Here is a 20,512-nt window from a genome sequence, read left to right on the forward strand (position 1 = left end):
AGGTCCATTTGGTTGCAGTGTGGTCAGTTGCTTTTCTTGTGTTACCATAGGAACACAAAGTGCTGCTGACGGGGACCCCACTACAGAACACTGTGGAAGAGCTCTTTAGCTTGCTGCATTTCTTGGAACCAAGTCGCTTCCCTTCAGAAACCACCTTTATGCAAGAATTTGGTGATCTAAAAACAGAAGAGCAGGTACTTATCACTTCAAGTTTTTATCTCAGTCATCAAAATTGATGATTAACTCATGAAATGGATAAGTGTTTAAGTCTTTAAAAATGTAAGTTATGTTACAGTTTGTTCCCTTGGACCTTCCAAGTCATCATTATGAAGGTTTTTTGGTTTGTTCATTTGTCCGTTCACCCTCATGGAGGGCTATTGAGTTTTGTACAGAGGTTACATAGCTGTTGAGGTAATTTTCAGAGGTTTCTCTGCTATTCATATTGGTGGTTTTGCTCTGCATACTTATGGGGATAGTGGTAGAAGCCCCTGAAGTTGGTGGAGCGATCTGCCTGCTGAAGTTTTGGTTTCCACTCTTATTTCTGAAGCATATACCTGGCCACGTTGTATGTTTCTTCAAGTCCAGATACTTTCATTTTACTAGCCCACAGGATTTCTAGGAGAAGTAAATCAGGTATTGTATGTGAAAAGCACATGGATACTTTTATATATACACCGTAAGAGTTATGCGGGTATCACTTGCTATGTTTCATGTGCCATCTTTGAAATAAATGTGGAGATAGTTTGAAATCTTGGTCTTTATGTACCCCATCTTCTGTTCACTAAAACTTCTTAGCTTAGTTCAGAGTGACGTCTGTTTTGTTTTGCTTTTCAAAAGTTAAAGCTATATGTTGTGCTGTGTCCGCTTGCCAATCAGCAGAAAAGAGAACCAGGCATAGACATTTCTCCCCTGCTCATTGAGGCTCCTTGTTCTTGTTCTTTAGCTCTTTCTATAGATAAAGAGAACAGAAGTATAGCACTCTGTGACATGGTTTCTTTCCTGTTCCTCACCATCCCTTTGGCTTAAGACAAACAGAAGGGAAAGCTAAATGAATACAGTTCTTTCTTTTTCTCTTCTCCACTGCTGTGTACTATTTTCCAAGCCCTTCTGGGTGTTCAGAACTCTTGGGTAGGTGAAGCAGTGCATTTGACTTAGAATTTTCCAACCCTTCTCAGATTTCTTTCATGAAAGCTAAAAGATTAGCTCCTTTATACCCTTATTAGACTTTGAAAAGTGAAAATGGATAGTAAATAAATAAGCTTTTCCTAATTTTTCATAACATATGTTTAATATGAAGCAAACCTTGATACCAGTATTTACCTAAGGTCCTTTTTTAGGTGCAAAAACTTCAGGCTATTCTAAAGCCAATGATGTTGAGACGTCTCAAAGAGGATGTAGAAAAGAACTTGGCCCCCAAAGAAGAAACTATTATTGAAGTTGAGCTAACAAACATTCAGAAGAAATATTACCGAGCCATCCTTGAGAAGAATTTTACATTTCTTTCCAAAGGTGGTGGTCAAGCTAACGTACCTAACCTTTTAAACACTATGATGGAATTACGGAAGTGCTGCAATCATCCGTACCTAATCAATGGTAAGCCTGCCTGCTTGTGAACTTTACTTGAATGACCATAGAGGCTCCAGAGGTCCCTTTTGTCCCCAGATCAAGGCTTTCGTGGTGTGCAGTTGGTGCTGCCCTGACCACTTGTGTGAGCTTCTCCAACTTCTTCTTCTCTGAGATGCCTCCCTCTGTGGTGCTGAAGACGCATGCCAGGTGCCCCTGTGGTCCTGGGAGCATGTTCTCACCTTGTCTCCTTCCTCCTTCCTCCTTTGACCTTTAAAGGGAAGCATTTGTGCTCCCTGGCTAGAAATCATCAGAAATGCTAGCTAAAGACAGATTAGCCCTGGTTGAGGTTTTCTTGGTGAATGTGTGTTTAAATCAGAGGTGCTAAAGAGGAACTCCAGTGGTGTGGGCCAACAGCTCTCAGCTGTTTAAGACCTTTGCTAAAGCCTTCGTATTCCTCACAGTCTGGAGGCCTTCAGCACCTGTTCCCTGAGAATAAGAGATGGTCGCAAAGCTCTGGCCATGGTTCATCCCTATTACCGATGGACCACCGTATGTGGCCCTACTCTTCTCTTCATAAAACCCATCATGTTACTTAACACATGGGGACTGAACCTCTCTTCTATGCTTTCAGGAAACATTAAGGGGTGCATGTTTCATGGCCATGTGAGCACCTGCCTCAAGGAGCCTGCAGTATATTGAGGGATTGAGATTAGGAAAGCCGTTAGTTGTCATTTGAGACAAGCCTTAAGGGTAGAAGGTATTTTTGCTAGGCTGGATTAGAGGAAAAAATGACGTTCAGATGGAAGTTATAACATGAGCAAAAAGATGGAGGCATTGAACACAAAGGGGAAATTGCCCAAAGTGTAAGGCACATGTGTGAACAGTGGGGCCAGACACTTGGACACCACGGGATTGACACCATGGGGCCCCGTGACCTCAGATACTGGGCTTTGGCCAATGTGTTGGCAGGGGAACCACTGCAGGTGTTTGAGCTGAGCAGTGATAAGGTACATGACTCAGGATGAGGAGTTGGGCAACAGTGTAAAAAGAATGGGATGGGAAGCAGGCGAGCAGAAAGACCAGCTCCGAGGCAGTGGCTGCGGTCTGGGCAGGAGGTGATATGCATTAAAGATGGCGACTCGAGGCTAATTTAAGGGTTCTTGTGCACAGTTACAGTCGGCCTGCAGTGCAGTTTGGGGCCTTCCAGGGAAGAAGGAGCAAAGCCTACTCTGTCTTTATCACAGTCCACAAGGTTCTAGAACAGCTGATTTAAAGAGTTTCTAATCTTTCCCCCTTTCACAATGTGCCCTGGATCCGGAAGTTTCTGTTATCATAGGATAAAAAGTGGTCTGTCCCTGAAGCTGGGCACGGTGACGCAAGCCTGTGATCTCAGCAGCTTGGGAAGCGGAGGTAGGAGGATTTCGAGTTCAAAGCCAGCCTCAGCAAAGAAAAAAAAAAAAAAACAGGCACTAAGCAACTCAGTGAGACCCTGTCTCTCAATAAAATACAAAGTAGGGCTGGGGATGAGGCTTGGGGGTCAAGTGCCCCTGAGTTCAATCCCCGGTATCCCCCCCACCCTGCAAAAAAAAAAAAAAGGTCTGTCCCTGGATAGGCTCAGAGCAAGGATCCTGAGGTCATTTGTTGCTTTCATGTGACATCAGTGAATTTCTTTTTAAAAGTTAATGTTTGTAGCTTCATCTTCTAAAGAGAGTGTTGTTTGTGATGATTATATGTTTAATATACCAGCCTTCTAATCACAGTGTTTGGGCGCTTGTATGGCCATTATGATGCATGTTAACCAGCCCATTGTTGAGTTGGGGCTTAGGCCAAATAATGGTGTTATTTGAAAATACGTATGTGCACACAGCATATTTCACAAAAAGTAGATGATGAATAGAAAAATAAATGATAAAAGCCTCCAAGCGGGGAGAAGAGAAAAGGATATACTAACAGCAAGACTGGAATGCCACCAGCAGAGTGGATGTGAAGAGAGAAATGTCAGTGACACTAGATAGATATCCCTGAGCCACCAAGTCCACCCTGTTAGATCACATGTAATGACATGCATTGAGCATTCCTGGGTGGTTTCCTCAAACCCACAGCTGGTGGGAATCTTCCCTGGGCTGCTTGCTCTTCATTGTTACCTGATTCAGGACGTTAGTTTCCCAGGAGCCTCCTAGGGCTTCTTGAGGCTTGGATTTTAAGGCATTTGTTCTGATTGGTCATTCCTTGAGGTTAGCTCTTCTGTCCTTACAACAAGTTATGAAATATCTGTTACATATGTGTCTTTATGCCTTTATTTTTGGGAAATTATAATTTTAAAAAAATGTCGATATATCCGTAAGCATACAGCTTTCCCAATAACTCATGGAGACAGTTGCGTTTCACAGAGGTTGCTCCAGGGCCTGTGCTGTTCATTCTTACCCACCATCTGGAGATAGCACCCTGTCACAGAGCCATCTCTAGACACTATTGAACATTGGAAGGAAATATGAAGCTGAAATTTGTATGAGTTATGGCAGAGTAAAGCTGCCTGTCAAACTTTAGTTCCATTCAGCACAACCTTTCTGCACTTGTGAAAAATAAAAGCAACAGTGTGCACAAGGTGAAAGCAGTAACATACCCAGGAGGCAGAGAATCTACAGGGAATGTAGAATGCAAAGTACGTAAGAAATCCTTTTAAAGGACTTAATAGTTTTACTTAAGCACTTGAAACAGTGTCAGCACACTATAAGCACCAGCAAGTGTTGCTACTTGTTTTTCTTTCTAAAAGTTAAGCAGGTAACTCGGTAACAAATGAGGTTACTCTTACCAGCCCAACCTTTATTTGAATGAAATTTTCAACTTCAGATTTCCTAATGTAAGAGTCAGAATAATGTTGAAAAACATATCCAAGAGTCCCCTGATGGACAGAGGTAACTTAGGAGTAATTGGTTTTTATTAGCCAGGTGCAATGGTATACATCTGTAAGTTCTGCTGCTCTGGAGACTGAGGGAGAAGGGCAAATTGGAGGCCAGCCTCAGCAATTTAGTGATATCTTCAGCAACTTAGTGAGACCCTTCCTCATCTCAAAATGAAAAAAAAAATAAAAAGGATTGGGGTTGTAGCTCATTGGCAGAGCATTCCTTTTCCACCCCCAATCTGCCGAATAAATAAATAGAGTTGGTGGCTGTCACCGTTGGAAGTAGGGAAAATACAGAAAATAGAAATAAAATAAAAACAGGGCTTACGCAATGGAATGAGTTTTAGAGAAACAGTAGTAGTTTTTTTTTTTTTCCAATGTAATCTTCAGTAACAAAATATTTTCCTGTCCATAGCTAATATAACTAGATGATATTACTGTCACTGCCCTGATAGTGACCATCTGCTGAAGTGAAAAGACTTCAGGTTGGAAGTGAGTACATCCTTGCTACAAGTTGCCTTTAATAACACATGTCCTTGTAAATGTAGTACCAGCCATACTTCAATTTAGGGCAGAGCCAACTAAGTGTTTTGACTTATCATAACACATTTCCAGTTAATTTCCTGAATGATGTGTACCTATTTTCAGGGTAAATCTTTAATTGGTAGTTTTGAAAACGTGGGTGTGACACCAAAAGGTAGAAATTGCCCTCCTCCCTAATATTTACCCCATACCTTCTTTCACAAGAGCACCATACAGAAAATGTTTGCTGACATTGCTTTTAATTGAAGTCTTGTTAGTGTAATCTGGCCACTACTTGAATACTCTAAATTGATAACAAAGAGCTGAATTGATAATTTAGCAGTAGGTTTTGTTGGGTAAGAAAGTACAGTTTTCTGTCCTGTTCTAGATGAGAAGTTGTTGGCAGCATTGAAAAGGCAGATTTTTTTTCACCTCTGAATAAGTTTAATATTAAAAATGATATTTCTGCTAAAATTTGAGGTTTTATTTCATTAAAATGATTATCTCATTTTTTGAAAAATGCTTATTAATCATAAACTTGCTTTAAATTATTAAAACATCATCTTTTATTTTGATTATAGATTTGGTTTCATATGGATAAAAAATACTTAATCTACCATTTCTACATTGTAAAATTCTCACATCATTTAAAAGTACAAATTTGAAGATCTAATGTAATGTATAAACTTAAGTGTATTTCCCACCTCTTAAGCACCTCTACCTCCCAAATCTAGAACCCGGGTTTATAAATTCATGTTTTGAAAAACATTGTTTAACTACTTTGGCAAACGTTTTTGCTGATTCTCTTAAATAGCATTTTTCTTTTTTCCTTAGTGAAAACCCTTTGCTCTTTTTCTATACTTATAGAAAAAAATCAGAATATTAGCTTTATTCACTGAAGAAGGCCTGGGGGGCCAATAATGTCGAAGGAGCTGGTATTTTCTGCCAGTCCTTTTTGTGAGAAGGTGGCTTTGTGGATGGCTTTGTGGAAGGCCCTGGTGCTTGGTCAAGGCACTAAGTGACTTTAACGTTCTCAGTGAATTCTTTGTTGATTCACGATAAAACACACCATCTTTATTCACATGACCATGTCCTTAAGGTAAGTTCCACAGGCACCCTTCAAATGCAAAGCAGCTTGCTATTTTTTTCCATCTTGCGCTTCTTGCAGAAGTACCATCTGAGGTTGTTGTGATGGCCTGTGTGTCCCAACCTTTAAAACCCTTTTGAGGTTTATGTAGCCCTATCTTGTGTTTACTTAGTTCACATGTTTGAAGCCAGTGATAGGAAGTGTAGTTTAAAGTTTCTAGCACAGTTTGAGCTGGGGATGGATCCCATTAGATGCATGCATTTGGTATATTTTCTGAAGAACAGGTGAGCACATCTCCACCGTATGGAGGGCTGAGCATGTTGCTATGCCCTGGTAGCCTGAGGCAAAGACTGCCAGCCAGTGCTGCCCAATTCCAATTCCAGCCACCTAAGAAGTTGCTGCTTCCTGAATAAACAGGGGAGGGGGTCAGGAGAGGAAGGTGGTGGGGCTTCTTCCTTAGGAAGGAGCCATTTTCTTGAAACTTCTGATTTCCTGAAGTCTTTGAACAAGCAAAAAGTCCATGTAGAGCTATGAGCAAAAGAGAGTTAAACATGAAAATCTTGAATTAAGAAAGTCTTGTATTAAATACTTAAAGGTTGTTTCAGTGTTTTTAGCTTTAAAAGGTTTGGGTCATTCAAGATGGGATTTTTGCATTTTAGGAGATTGTCAGGTGGTAATGGACATGGAGGGAGATCAAGAGATTAGAATAATAGATGTGTGCTCAGGTTTTTCAAAAAAATCCCTGAAGAATATCCAGAAACTGAGCTTCCCATTCTGTCATCCTTATGATAATATTAATATGCCATTATAGACTCAAAGAACGGCCTTCACACTTCGCTAGGACTCCATCCTTTTGTTTCTTAGAACAGATTTTGTTGTTTGTGTTTATATTCAGCTAGTAAACAGTTCTTCATTTCTTTAGCAATTTAGGTTCCAAATTTTCTGTAGGTATCTGGCCCTTGGCTTGTTTCTACCACTTCTGCCTTGACAGTCTGTTGTTGAGATTCAGTTTTTATACACAGCAAACATTTGTTTGTTGGAAAATGTGTTTTTTTTTCCCCCCTAAATGCCTCAATGTGTTGTGCTTAAAACTTTGATCCCTTTTGTACCACCGTGGTTTTGTGTAGACCCAACTTTGAGTAAGTGGATGGATTCTTGTCGACAAACAAAAGTGTGGTATTCTGGTTCCTACAGTTTGTGGTAGGTTTTGAAGGCAAATTCATTGTTTTTAGCAATAAAAACCTTTTACAGTATTCACTTATGCTGTCCAATCTCTGCAGGTGCTGAAGAGAAAATTTTGGAAGAGTTTAAAGAAACACACAATGCAGAGTCTCCAGATTTTCAGCTCCAGGCAATGATCCAGGCTGCTGGCAAGCTAGTGCTGATTGACAAGCTGCTGCCAAAACTGAAGGCTGGTGGCCACAGGGTGCTTATCTTTTCCCAGATGGTGCGCTGCTTGGACATACTGGAAGACTACCTCATTCAGAGACGGTGAGGGCCACCGTGTCAGAATAACAAAGAGGAAAGAAAAAATTGCCCTATACGGGCTCCAAGTGGTTCACCTAGAAGTGACATTTATGATAAAAGAGGGTAGAATGGGAAAAATGTGTGACATCTCCTCCTCAAAACTAATTGTACATCAGTTTATTTTCTATGATGATACAGGCAGACACTACATACTTCTGTGGGCAGTTTTTCCTCCATGGCTTTCATTTGACTAGAGAATAGTTCTTAAAATTGAAATTGTTTGTTATCTTACTGTTAAAAGGGTCAGCTATTTTTAGAGTTTAGCTGTGTCACTGATGAGGAAGTATAAAAAACAATCTTTGAGCTTTGAGCCAGTTGGATGAAAAGCTATTAAAAAAAAAATGCTGGCTCCGAAATTATTTCTGTTAAATTAGATTGTTCTATTAGTATTTAGTCCATGTTTTGATACTTACTTAACAATTAAAAAGGAGCACCTTTGTTGTAGCCATTTGTCAAGCTCCTCGTTAATATTTTTTTTCAGGTACCCATATGAAAGGATCGATGGCCGAGTAAGAGGTAACCTCCGCCAGGCAGCTATTGACAGATTCTCCAAACCTGATTCCGATAGGTTTGTTTTCCTCCTGTGTACGAGGGCAGGAGGGCTAGGCATTAATCTTACTGCTGCTGATACCTGCATCATCTTTGATTCAGACTGGAATCCCCAAAATGACCTCCAGGTAAACACACAAGGAAATCTTACTGATGCCTTTAAAAAAAAAAAAAAAAAATTAAAGTTGTGGGAAATCAAGTAGTAATAAGTGTATTAGTAATGTGTGAAGAAATTTCTTAGGTTGTTAATCTGCTTCCAAATGGCTACTTTAATTATTAGAACTTGTTTTTCTTTGGTAGCTGTTTTAATTTGGGTTACTGAAACAAAAATGCCATAAATTGAGCAGTTTAAACAATAAACATGTATTTCTCAAAATTTATGGAGGTTGGAAGTCTGAGTTAGTGTGCCAGAAGGGTTGTGTTCTCAGTAAAGAAATTGCCTGGTTGACACATAGCCAAAGAACAAACTCGTTGTCCGGACTCTTCTCCCTCCCAACCCCATCCCTATACTGGGGATTGAACCCCAGGGGCACTCTACCACCTATCTATGTCTCTAGCCCTTTTTATTTTATTTTGAGACAGGGCTTTACTAATTTGCCTAGGCTGGCCTCAAACTTAGCGATCCTCCTGCCTCAGCCTCCCAAGTAGCTGGGATTGCAGATGTGTGCCATCACACTTGGATTTTTCTGGCCTCTTTTATCCAAGCACTGATCTCATTCATGAGGGCTCCACCCTCAAGACAAAATTACCTCCCTAAGTCTCCATCTCTTAAGTTCTGTCACTTTGGAATAGTGGTTTTAACATGAATTTTGGGGGAACACAAACACTTGGTGCATTGCAATAGCCATTAATTTTCTTTTTCTTCCAGGCTCAAGCTAGATGTCATAGAATAGGACAAAGCAAATCTGTGAAAATCTACAGGTTAATTACAAGAAATTCCTATGAAAGGGAAATGTTCGACAAGGCTAGTTTGAAGCTTGGTCTGGATAAAGCCGTGCTGCAGTCTATGAGTGGAAGAGAAAATGCTACCAATGGGGTAAACTAAGACTTGCCCAAAGCATTCATTTACTCTGGTTCTTTCTTAGCTAATAGTAAGAAATTATTCTGTACTAGATTATTTTTCCAACATTTTAAATATTTCTGTAAAACAGGTACAACAGCTTTCCAAGAAAGAAATAGAGGATCTTCTACGAAAAGGGGCTTATGGTGCACTCATGGATGAGGAAGATGAAGGGTCTAAGTTCTGTGAAGAAGACATCGACCAAATTCTCCTACGGCGAACCCACACTATCACCATTGAGTCTGAAGGAAAAGGTTCCACATTTGCTAAGGTGTGAATCTGTCTGAAGAGGCCAAGTTTTCTCTAACAGCATGATAGAGTACATGTAAGAGCATCCTGTGAAAGTGCTCACCAGCTGCAAACCAACCTTTATGTTATGAATTAGCAAAATTATTAGTTAGCTCCCTAGGGAGTCCCTGCCACAAAACATTTTGGGTCCTCTTCTGTGTATATGATACCAGTGGCCCCCTTTATCTATGTTCTTAACCCCATCCTCTCCCCAGAGCCTGATTTCTGGAATAGTCTATAAGAATGACCAAGTCATTCCTGTTTTTAAAAGATCTTTCATCTGTTTTCCCCTGTAGCTACAGCAACTCTATAACTCTTTTCATAATTCAGATCCACCCAGTGTAGTCCACACCAGCTTTCTCCACTGCCTGCTTCCCACTTAGTTTCACTCCCTGTCCTGCCCTCCTCCTGCCTGTCAGAACTACTCTGGCCAAGGCCCCATTGAGCACCCAGCCACCCACGTGAGAGCCCCTTCAGAGGTTCCCCCTGCATTTCATTCCAGCCATCCACACCAGGAACCACTCTACATTTTTATTTTTATCAACTTTATTGAAGTGTACATTACTTACCATAAAATTGCCTATGTAATTCAGCATCTTTACCATATTACAGAATTGTGCAACCTTCAGCTCAGTCTAAGTTCAAATATTCCCTTCACCCCAGAAAGATCCTCATGCTTGTTTGCAGTTATTCCCTAACCCTCTTCCTGCTCCTCCTCTGCAGTCCCTGGAGACTAGTGATGTACTTCTCTTTCTGTATAGATTTACCTACTGAGACATGCAATACATGATCTTCTGTGTCGGGCTTCATTCACTTGAAATAACATTTTTGAGGTTCATCTATGTTGTAAGCATATATCATTAATTTGTCCCTTTAAATTGCTGGACAATATTCTGTTACCTGAGTATACCATTTTTTATCAGTTGATAGTGGACATTTGAGTTGTTTCTACTCTAGGGTTTTATGAATAATGTCATTGTAAACATTTGTATACTGTTTTTTATGTGGACATATGTGAGTGGAATTGCTGGGTCATATGTTAGTCTCGAATTTAACTCTTTAAGGAACTACTAGACTTTTATATTTGTTTGTCATTTATAGTCTTTGGAGAAATGTTTGTTCATTTTTTTGAGGAATTTGTCTTTTTATTATTGAGTTTTATAACCTCTCCGTATATTCTAGACAAAGGTTGAATAGTAGATTACAGATATTCTCTCCTAGTTTTTTTCTTAATGTGTGTACTTTAAAAAAAAAAATCCAGTTTCCAGTTTTTTTTTTTTTTCCCTTTTATCGCTTGTGCTTTTAGCGTGTTGTCTAGCCCACAAAGATTCATTCCTAAGTTTCCTCTTATAGGTTTTACATTTTTAGCTCTGTCAGGTCTGCAGTCTCTTGTGGGCTGAGCTTTGTGTGTGGTGTGAGGTCGGGCTCCAACTGCTCGGTGTGCCCAGGATTCCCTGTCTTTCTACCTGCTCTAGTCTGCAGTGGCTCTTTTCTGGGTTCTGTGACCCAGCCCCTTCTCTTTTACATCTTTCAGCCTCTTAAAAGAGGTTTTTAACCTCAGTCTTCACAGGCACTATATAGGCAAAACCAAACTCATCACCCCTGTTCCTCCACACCTTAAAAGACCCACATACTCATACACACACCCACACACCTGTCTGCCTGCCTGAGTAACGCCATTCAGGTGACAGAGTTGAATACTGATTTATTTTTTTTTCCTTCTTCCTGGCTTCCTCCTCCTTTTTCATGCTTCATATTCACCCAGAGTTTCCATTAAATTTTGCCTTTTAAAGAATGGCTTTCTAGACAGCTTCTTTTTTCTTCATTTTAATGGCATCTGTTTTCTGACTTCATTATTTCTTCTCTGAACTACTACAGCAGCCTTTTCTACTCTCCTGCTGAGACACTGGTATGATCTAACACTGACTCTGGACATGATGGTGTCCATCTTTAGAGGACTCCTTATTTTCAAATTGCTCACTTCTCCCTGAGGAAGGAATTCTGACACTATTAACAGCTCACACAGGGCCCTGCTTGATCTGGCTTCTGTCTCTGTCATCAACTTGCCCTTGGGCTGCTCTTTTCTGAGTACCCACATCCCCTTTCCTCTCCTCTGTACCTTTGCATATGCTCTGCCAAAAAAATATTTTCAATGCTGTCCTGTTTCATGAATGTTTTAAAGTATGGCTCAAGTATCATCCTTCCAGGAGACCCCTTGCTTCTCAGTTCCCTGAAATGGCCTGCCAGAGTAAGTGACCCTCCTCTTTGTGTTACCTGTACCTACACATACCTCGGTTCCCTGTCACTTTTCATGCTGAGGTGTGCACCTTTGTTTCCTGGTCTCTCTGGGCCTCTGCACAGTGAGCTAGCTGCCTGAGGAGGCTCTCATCCCAGGTCCATTCACTGTAGTGTCTGGCACACGTGGAGAAGCATACACACATACTTGAGTGAATGAATAAACAAAATCTGCCTTGCATTCTAACCATGAGAAAAGCATTTCAAAGTAATGTTTTTTTTTTCGCCCCCCCCCCCAGGCCAGTTTTGTTGCATCTGGAAATAGGACAGATATTTCTTTGGATGATCCAAATTTCTGGCAAAAGTGGGCTAAGAAGGCTGAATTGGACATTGATGCCTTAAACGGGAGGGTGAGTGAGAAATCCCATTCAGATGTCGGTCTGATGTAACCCAAGGGTCGCTGTTTCAGAAGTTTCAAGTGTATCTGCTCTTTTGTCAGAACAACCTGGTTATCGACACTCCGAGAGTGAGAAAACAGACCAGGCTGTACAGCGCAGTGAAGGAGGACGAGCTGATGGAGTTCTCAGACTTGGAAAGTGATTCAGAAGAAAAGCCTTGTGCAAAACCACGGCGGCCCCAGGATAAGTCACAGGGCTATGCCAGGAGCGAGTGTTTCCGAGTTGAGAAGAATCTGCTCGTCTATGGGTAAGGTGGACTCACTACATAAAGTGGAATTTTGTTCTGACAGTAGTTAGAATTCCCAGATGGTATCGGAAGACGATTTGTGTTTGGATCTGTGTGACTCCCCCTTGTGAATCAAAGGAAAGCTTCTATAGTAACTCAGCACAGCTTAGGGGTCGCTTGGTTAAAGTGATCACGTCATTCAGATCCTCCTGGATGTGGAGAGGTCACTAGAAGTAAAGTCCATATTCTCACTTGTTCATCTTTGTCTTTCTGCTCACAAGTGGTCCCACCCTTGCACAGTCTCCCCATTTTTCTCAAAACATTCTTCCAAAACATGAGTGGTCATTTGACTTTTGTGAATGTGTTGTGTTTCTCCTGCTGGACTTCAGACTCCTCAAAGGCTGGATCCACCTCTAAAACATCTCTGAATTGCTGTGCCATCCCACAGGGTACTTTGTATGACAGGGTGCTACAAAATACCTGAATCAGTAAATGAGAGGTTTCTCAGAGATTGTGGGACTGTAGGCAGACTCCATTAAAATAAAACTGCCACCAAGGCAGTCTTTTTGCCAACCTGATGAGATCCTGCCTGCAGTGATTTCTTCCAGTGGATCACAGTTAGTTCAGAATAGACACAAACGTGTTTGCATGGCATACAGAACGCTCTAGTTGGCCCTGTCTGCCCTGTTGGTTCTTGCCCACCAGCAACCCAAGCCTCTGTTCAGACAGACCACTTCATCTTTTTCTTTGCACAGGCTGTTCCCACTGCCAAGAGCAACTCCCCATTCAGTGACTTGTGAATGAAGGCTTGTTTATGGAATAAGTGAAGTTCAGCAAAAGCCCATCCTGTATCTCAACAGCTTTGCCACTGATACTCATTATCTATGCAAGTCCAAGATCCTCTTTCGCTCATTCTTATATGGGAGACTCTCCCCACCTAAGCCCTTTGTGACATGCACCTGCTTCCTTGTTTCAACTAATGATCAGAGTCTAGGACATTCTTGGAAACCCTAGGAATGGAACATGTTAATAACTCCCAGTGTTAAGAAGGATGCCCAGGGCATGTTGTCTCTGTCAAGCCTGCCCTTCTCCCATAGTCATCGCTCTTCTTGGAACACCTGCTGTGGCCTGGGCACTGGGCTAGGGTAGTCTCAGACTCATTTATACAATGTGACCAAGATTGGCATAGCTCAAGGCAGGCACGTAGGTGAGCAGAAATGGCAGTATACTGTGCTGCTGTATCAGGTATGGCTTGTTTGATGGAGCACAGAAGCACAGCACCTTACCTGTAAGACACAACTCAGGTATCAACCCTCCACTTCTGGGGTAGAAGTCGAAGAAGGAATTGCATAAAAGTGATAGGTACAGCCTGTGAACAGGTGGACATCATTAATTAGCCAGGGTAAGAGGGAGTATGTCAGAGTTTGTGTAGGGAGAAGAGAGCAGCATGTCCAAAGGCGTGGAGTTGAGACTGGCCTTGTGTTTGGAAGAACTGATAGGAGCCAGAGAGGACCAGAGAGTGGTAAGAAACCAGACCAGGGAGAAAGGCAGGGCATGGGAAAAGGGACACATACTGCTCCCTGCAGCTAAGACCAAGTCCTCCCTATGCCTCAGCCACCAGCTAGTTATCTTCAAAGGCAGCGGAGGACTGTTTGCACCATGAGCACTGCCCTAGCTCATCTGCTGTTACAGTGGGTAAGGGGTGGAGGATGGGTCTTGGGCAGCATCTGCCTTTTCCTGCACCCGTGCTGTTTGCTGTCTGGTCACACCCACAACTCCCAAAGGGTAGCGCAGGAGTGCAGCCTGAGGCTGTGACGCAGTGCATGGTCAGGGTCAGCAGGGTGTTACTTGTTTCCCTTTACCCGTAGACTTTTCTCCCACCCTTTCCATGTAAGGACCTGTGAGTTGGTTGAACATCTTCTGTACGGGTGTTCTTGTCCTTGGGAGTCACTACTCCCCGTTTCAAAAGGGATCGCAAAGCCTTTCACAGTCCTGCACCAGTTATTGGAGTGTGTCCCTTTGTGGTGGATTGGAGCAGCTGAACTCCTCGGCATTGCATTCTTTTTGGGGGTAGTCACAGCTACCTTGAGTCACCTTTCATCTCAAATGGTTGGTCAGCATCCAAACACATAAACCATAGCAGAAGGAAGCAGCACATACAATTTCTGGGCCTCCTGGATTACATTCATGTCCTGAAAATGCCTGCCACTGGCCTGCTTCTGCCTTGAAAATCCAGTTTTGGTCATGAGGGTGGTAGTTCAACTCCTGCACTTATGAGCAATGAACTCCTGGCCCACTCTGAAAGGGGGCGTGCTTAACTTTTGTACCCTGGGTTGCTTTCCTATCACCTAATAGAAAACATTACAGTTTTGACCCAGAATATCCCAACACTGGTACCTGACTATTAAGGTACAACTTCAGATCTGTAGTTAGAGGCACCATCTGCATGCAAGCTATTTGCTTTACAGTTGGGGCAGGTGGACAGACATCCTTTCCCACGGACGCTACAAACGTCAACTCACGGAGCAAGATGTAGAAACCATTTGCCGAACCATCCTGGTGTACTGTCTCCACCATTACAAAGGGGACGAGAATATCAAAAGCTTCATCTGGGATCTGATCACACCCACGGCTGATGGCCAGACTCGAGCCTTGGTCAATCATTCTGGTAGGTCTGCTGTATGCCTTTCATGTGGTGACATTCACTGGAAACTTTGTGACACACCCTGATAAAGAGATACAACACAGACCCTTTGTTTTCCTTCTTTACAATATCTGCTTCTGACACTGTAACTTGGAGTGTCAAAGGCTTCAGTGCTGCTGCTGCTCAGGATGATGATGCTTCTTTCAGGTCTCTCAGCCCCAGTGCCCAGGGGAAGGAAGGGGAAGAAGGTGAAAGCCCAGAGCACACAGCCAGTGGTGCAGGATGCCGACTGGCTGGCCAGCTGCAACCCGGACACACTGTTCCAGGAGGACAGCTACAAGAAGCACCTGAAGCACCACTGCAACAAGTACGTGTTTGGGGTGCAGGGCTTGGCTGCTCTTGTTCTGTAAGACATACGGTGTTAAAACCATGACACTCGGTGGGTGCTGCCTTTGTATAACCTCCCCATTTTTCTTGAAACATGCTGCCAAGTCCTCAAAGAGCATATCTTCAGGTGATTGATAGCTTCTTATATGGTTTAAAAAAAAAAAAAAAAAAAAAGACATAATGTGACATTTACTGTTCCAACTGTTTGTACGGAAGCAACGTATTGGCATTAATTGTATTCACAGTGCTGTGTACTTGTGTACTTGTCACCACTGTCTGTACCCCAAACTTTCTCATCGCCCCCAATAGGAACCCTGTGTTAAATAGTGACTGCCCTCCCACCAGCCCTTGGTAACCACTATTCACTTAAGTTCATTGTACGATTCTCGTAAGTGAATCGTACAATACTTGTCCTGTGTTGGACTTGTTTCACTTAGCATAACGTTTTCACAGTCCCTTCGTGTTGCAGTGTATATCAGAATTTCATTCCTTTTGATGGCTGAATATTACCCCGTTGTAAATGTGTTACATTTTGTTGATCCATTCATCCATTTGTGGGTACTTGGGTTGTTCCCACCTTTATGTGTTGTGAACAATGCCTCTGTGAACATTGCACATGACTGATTTTTTTTTTTTTAAAGCCAGTGTGGTAGAGAATTGTGGTTAGCTTTATACAACCCCACCCTGCTTACATAGTGGTCTGGCAAGTTTACATGTTATTTTTGCCTTAATAATATCTCAGTTGCCGGGTCTTGTGAGTTTAGAATCATATTCTTTACCTTTATTTCCAGAAATTCAAAGATAATTGGAGAATATTGAATCTGTATTGATTTTATTTCTTAGAACTCTGTTGATTGTGTACACATTAAACTAACATGTTATTTCCTTATTCTCAGTATACATTTTTCAGTATCAATAATATAGACAGCGGTGGTACTGAACAGCTTGACCAGTCCTCAGTTTTGTGTGGCCTTGAGCAAGTTGCTCCATGTCTTCAGGACTCACTTCCTGGGAGTCAGATAGAGCTGGCATCAAGATCTCAGTTGGATGAGGCAGAATATAAACAAACACATATTTTTGTTTTAAAAAGACAAAAGTCAGAGCACATAATGCTGGCAGTATGTCAAGTGCTTTAGGTATAAATTATCTGTTTAAATTCTCTAAGGTAGAAATGGTGGGTTTTTTTTTTTTTTTTTTTTAATTTAATTTTGAGATAGGGCCTTTTTATATTTGCCCACACTGGCCTCAAACTCCAAGGCTCAAGTGATCCTCATGCCTCAGCCTTCCAGGTAGCTGCCTACCACACCTGACAGGAGTGCTGTTTTATCCCCATTTAACTAAAGAAACCGAAACTCAAGTTGAATAACTATTTGAAGTCCTTTGACCTGTTAAGGGTGGAGAAGACGTAGGATGAGCACCCTTGTTCTCACCACTAAGGTCATCTGCCCACCTCATCTCAGAAGTCCAACCACCACCTCTTTGGGATTCCTGTGAGGCTCCCAGGAGTCTTCAAAACCACTACCTCAAACCATTTGATGTCACAGAAACTTGTTACTGCAGTGGCATGGTAGTTCTCTCTCAAATTCTACCCCACTTAGAGCTATTAGAAAACTTTCTATGTCCTTGTGGTTCATATCAACTTTGGGTCAGTAGCCTCTTGAGTTCTGGATTCAAACAAAGGAAGTGAAGTGGTTTAGTGTGGGAACCATGGCTCCTGTTCCCGGATGTCAGTGTGGTGGTAGTGGTTTTTAATTTCCATTTTACTGTCAGTAATGGGCTTCCATGGTGCAGGCTCCCTAATTAGGCATGAGAAGTAACAGGAGCTCTTCAGATCTTTCCATTCAGTCTCAGAAGGCGGTTGATGCCATCCATTTCATCTCTGAGATGAAATGAGTGGTCCCCTTGCCCTTTCCCAGTAGATCATGCCTTGAGGTTAGATCTTGACAGATCTAAAGTGAGCAAATGTGGATGTTAACATGGGAAAAAAGAGACCCAGTAGAAGGACATCTTAGAAAATAACTGGCCACTTCACAAGTTTCAAGGGCATGAGACACCAAAACAGGATTAAAGGAGATGAGGGGGGCAGAAGAGTTTCGTGCCATGCTTTGTCCTGGGCTGAGGGGTGGTCCAGAAACAGTCACTAGTGGGACAGCTGAAGGAATGTGAATAAGGCCTGAGGATTGGCTAACAGTAGTGTCTGTCTGCCTCAGAGAGCACCCATCCCTGCAGATCAGGGGCCGTGTCCTGGCTGTCCTCTTGCCTGTCCTTAGCCGGCGAGCACTGTGCACTCCACAGGGCACTCGGCTCAGCATCAGTGTTGGTTTGAATTTTCTCCTCTCGAAGAAAGGTGACATTCACAGTTAGTTCATGAAAGTCTCCCTAGAGCTAAAACTGCTCCCAAAGTGGAAGTCTTTGACTTTTACCAGACGGAAGAGAAACCATTAAGTTCCCTTGCCCTGTATCAAATTTTGCTGTGAATTGTGAAGAGTCTAGCCAAAGCTGGAGGGTATTTCCTTTGGAACTACCCTTTCTGAGCATCCTGAATAATAAGCAGAAGCGGCCCTGCAAATTCTTCTCTACCCAGAAGAGAAACAAGGTCCAGCCACGGGGTCTTGGGCTGTCACTTTGCCTTCATTGGTTCAGTGTGAGACAGCCCATGTGTAATCTTAGGAGTTAATAAAATAAAATTTTAAAAATTAAAAGATGTTAGCCAAAATGATGGCTTGTCTTGGAATATATTCGTATTTTTACAACCTCAAACTTAGTCCATCCAGAGCCTCATTGGCCATGAGTAGAACCACGGTGAGAAGGAAGGAAGGCTGGTGTGTTTCCTAATATCTATTTCTGTCTGATCAGGAATAGTCTGTTTGGGTGATACTGCCCCTAGTTGTCATGTCCTGAGAGACAGTGTGATGTGATAGTCAGAAGACCGAGTTCTGAGTGTTCCATGTTCAAGGTGACTCTGTGACCTTGGAGATACCACTTGTCTTCTGTTACCAACAGTTTTTGTGTTTATAAAATGGAAATTGTAACTTGCCCCACTTCATCATAGGGTTATTATGAAGAGCAAATGAGCCAGTATATGTAAATGCGATACATTGGTTGTAAAGTGTTAGGCAAGTATGTAATGGGATTATTCAGCTAGGGAAATGGCACCCTGTGTAATTGCCCACCACCAAGAAGGTGGTCTTCAGGTTTCAATCAAGAATGCACACCAGGGGTTATCCAGCAGGGGATGTTTCATTCAGAGAAGATGGAGGTCCTTGAGATATATCAGGTGGACTTAATTGAAAGAATTACATTTTAGCAATTGAGGAAATCTAAGGAGGGTTGACTGGTTCCTTGCTAATTGCAGGGGTTTTAAAATAAAGTTTCCTTGAAAATGACTAAAAATGTCGATTAACTGGATGCATTTTACCTTGTGATTTTTTCCCCTAAGCTACAACATGGGTTCCCAGGTAATATAATCTAGAAGGAGTAAAAAGGTTTAGTGTTCCTTGAGAAGAACGAGGACCCACCTCCTACCCCACCCCCATCACCATCTTCCTTTCTCGGAAGCAAAGTTGTATAATCTGAAAAACCTGACATTCCATATTGAGGGTTTATTGTAAGGTAGTAAAACCAGATTTTATATCTCGTTTATTCCTACAACTTCTGATGTGCTTCCAAAAATGGTATTAAGGCAGCAGCTGAGGAAATTTTATGAGATAATGAAGCAGAACAGTTACTGAAAGCCATCTGCTCAGTTGTTTACAAACTTCCTTCAATACTTCAGAGGCAATGGTAGGGTACGTGTCTAAACTTCACAAGCTGCACTAGGTAGAACTAAATGAAGTGCGCCTGGGCTGGGCTGAGCTCGGTCCCTCTCTGTGCAGTGTGAGCGGTTGCCAGGCAGGCCTGTTGGAAGCCAGCAGAAAGCACCACACAGAGGTGATTATGTGCCACCATCTGTCACGCTTCAAGCCTACCATACAGCATGGCTAATCAGCCTTGGCAGGATGATGGATGAACAGCAGCAGCTGCCAAAAGCCACTGTTGGCAAACAGTCCTGAAGTTAAGAACTTTTTCCCCCTCTGTCTTCCTCTCCAGGGTCCTGCTGCGTGTCCGCATGCTGTACTACCTAAGACAAGAAGTTATAGGAGACCAGGCAGATAAGATCCTAGAGGGTGCCGACTCAAGGTTGGTGCAAGCGCACGTTTGTTCTGCACCTCTCTGAGGTAATCCAGGTAGTCGAAAAATATCACGGGTTGTGTCTCAGAATCTTCACGAACCATCAGTAGCTCAACCTCCTTTTCCGCATCTTGAATGCAGTGTTTGTCCTCTGAGCTTGGGGATGTGATGAGAATGAGGAAATGGCTGTGTGTGTGTGTCCATGTTTGTGTAAAAAGAAGGTCTGAACTAAATGACGTATTCTGAGATGACCTTAAATTGGGGTACCAAGTGTTCATTTCTGGTTATGGTGAAGGGCAACTCACCCATGCCCTATCCTTCACCTTTGGTGGATGCTCCTTGCCACGATGAGATGTTTCTTGTGGGAGAGGGGGCACCCGAGTGTGTGGTCTCATAGTCACTACTTGGAATTAGAATTCTTTTTTAATACTAGTATTTCTTTTAAATACCTTTTAAATGGCTGTCTTTCTAGTGAAGCAGATGTGTGGATCCCTGAACCTTTCCATGCAGAAGTTCCTACAGATTGGTGGGATAAGGAAGCAGATAAATCCCTCTTAATTGGAGTGTTCAAACATGGTAAGTGACGTTTCTGTTTGATACATCTCCACAGAATGAATTTGTCTTTATTTAGAACTCTGCATACTCTCTTCCAAAGTCATAATATTAATGAGGATAGTTCCAGAGGACTCTTGACGTCTACCGTTTTTCTGTACTACAAATCTAATATGAACTGTAAATATCAGATGCTGTTTTTGAATGTTTGTTGAGCATTTGAGAAGAAAACATTTCTTTCTTGGCTGTAAATAAAACCCAAACCATATTTGTTTTAATAATAGCCAAGTTGTACTATAGCTCTCCCTAAACTTTGCTTCCAGCACGGCTTCCCTTGCT

General features: G+C 42.2%; 1 protein-coding gene across 3 annotated transcripts in view; it reads left to right on the forward strand.

The window, feature by feature from the left end:
• Positions 1–20,512, forward strand: part of Chd7 (chromodomain helicase DNA binding protein 7) — a 184,004-nt gene that overhangs the window by 146,910 nt on the left and 16,582 nt on the right. For all 3 annotated transcript variants that reach the window (XM_046460511.2, XM_046460514.2, XM_046460512.2), the window contains exons 14-25: positions 51–194; positions 1,338–1,593; positions 7,358–7,568; positions 8,086–8,281; positions 9,022–9,189; positions 9,305–9,484; positions 12,036–12,146; positions 12,236–12,441; positions 14,889–15,088; positions 15,272–15,431; positions 19,541–19,630; positions 20,094–20,197. In XM_046460511.2, the coding sequence (XP_046316467.1) occupies positions 51–194; positions 1,338–1,593; positions 7,358–7,568; positions 8,086–8,281; positions 9,022–9,189; positions 9,305–9,484; positions 12,036–12,146; positions 12,236–12,441; positions 14,889–15,088; positions 15,272–15,431; positions 19,541–19,630; positions 20,094–20,197 (2,026 nt within the window). The remainder of the gene's footprint in view (positions 1–50; positions 195–1,337; positions 1,594–7,357; positions 7,569–8,085; positions 8,282–9,021; positions 9,190–9,304; positions 9,485–12,035; positions 12,147–12,235; positions 12,442–14,888; positions 15,089–15,271; positions 15,432–19,540; positions 19,631–20,093; positions 20,198–20,512) is intronic.

The sequence above is a fragment of the Marmota monax genome, unplaced genomic scaffold (genome assembly GCF_021218885.2).
Source record: "Marmota monax isolate L192 unplaced genomic scaffold, Marmota_monax_Labrador192_F-V1.1 WCK01_AAM20220418_F8-fsc00063, whole genome shotgun sequence".
Classification (NCBI taxonomy): domain Eukaryota; kingdom Metazoa; phylum Chordata; class Mammalia; order Rodentia; family Sciuridae; genus Marmota; species Marmota monax.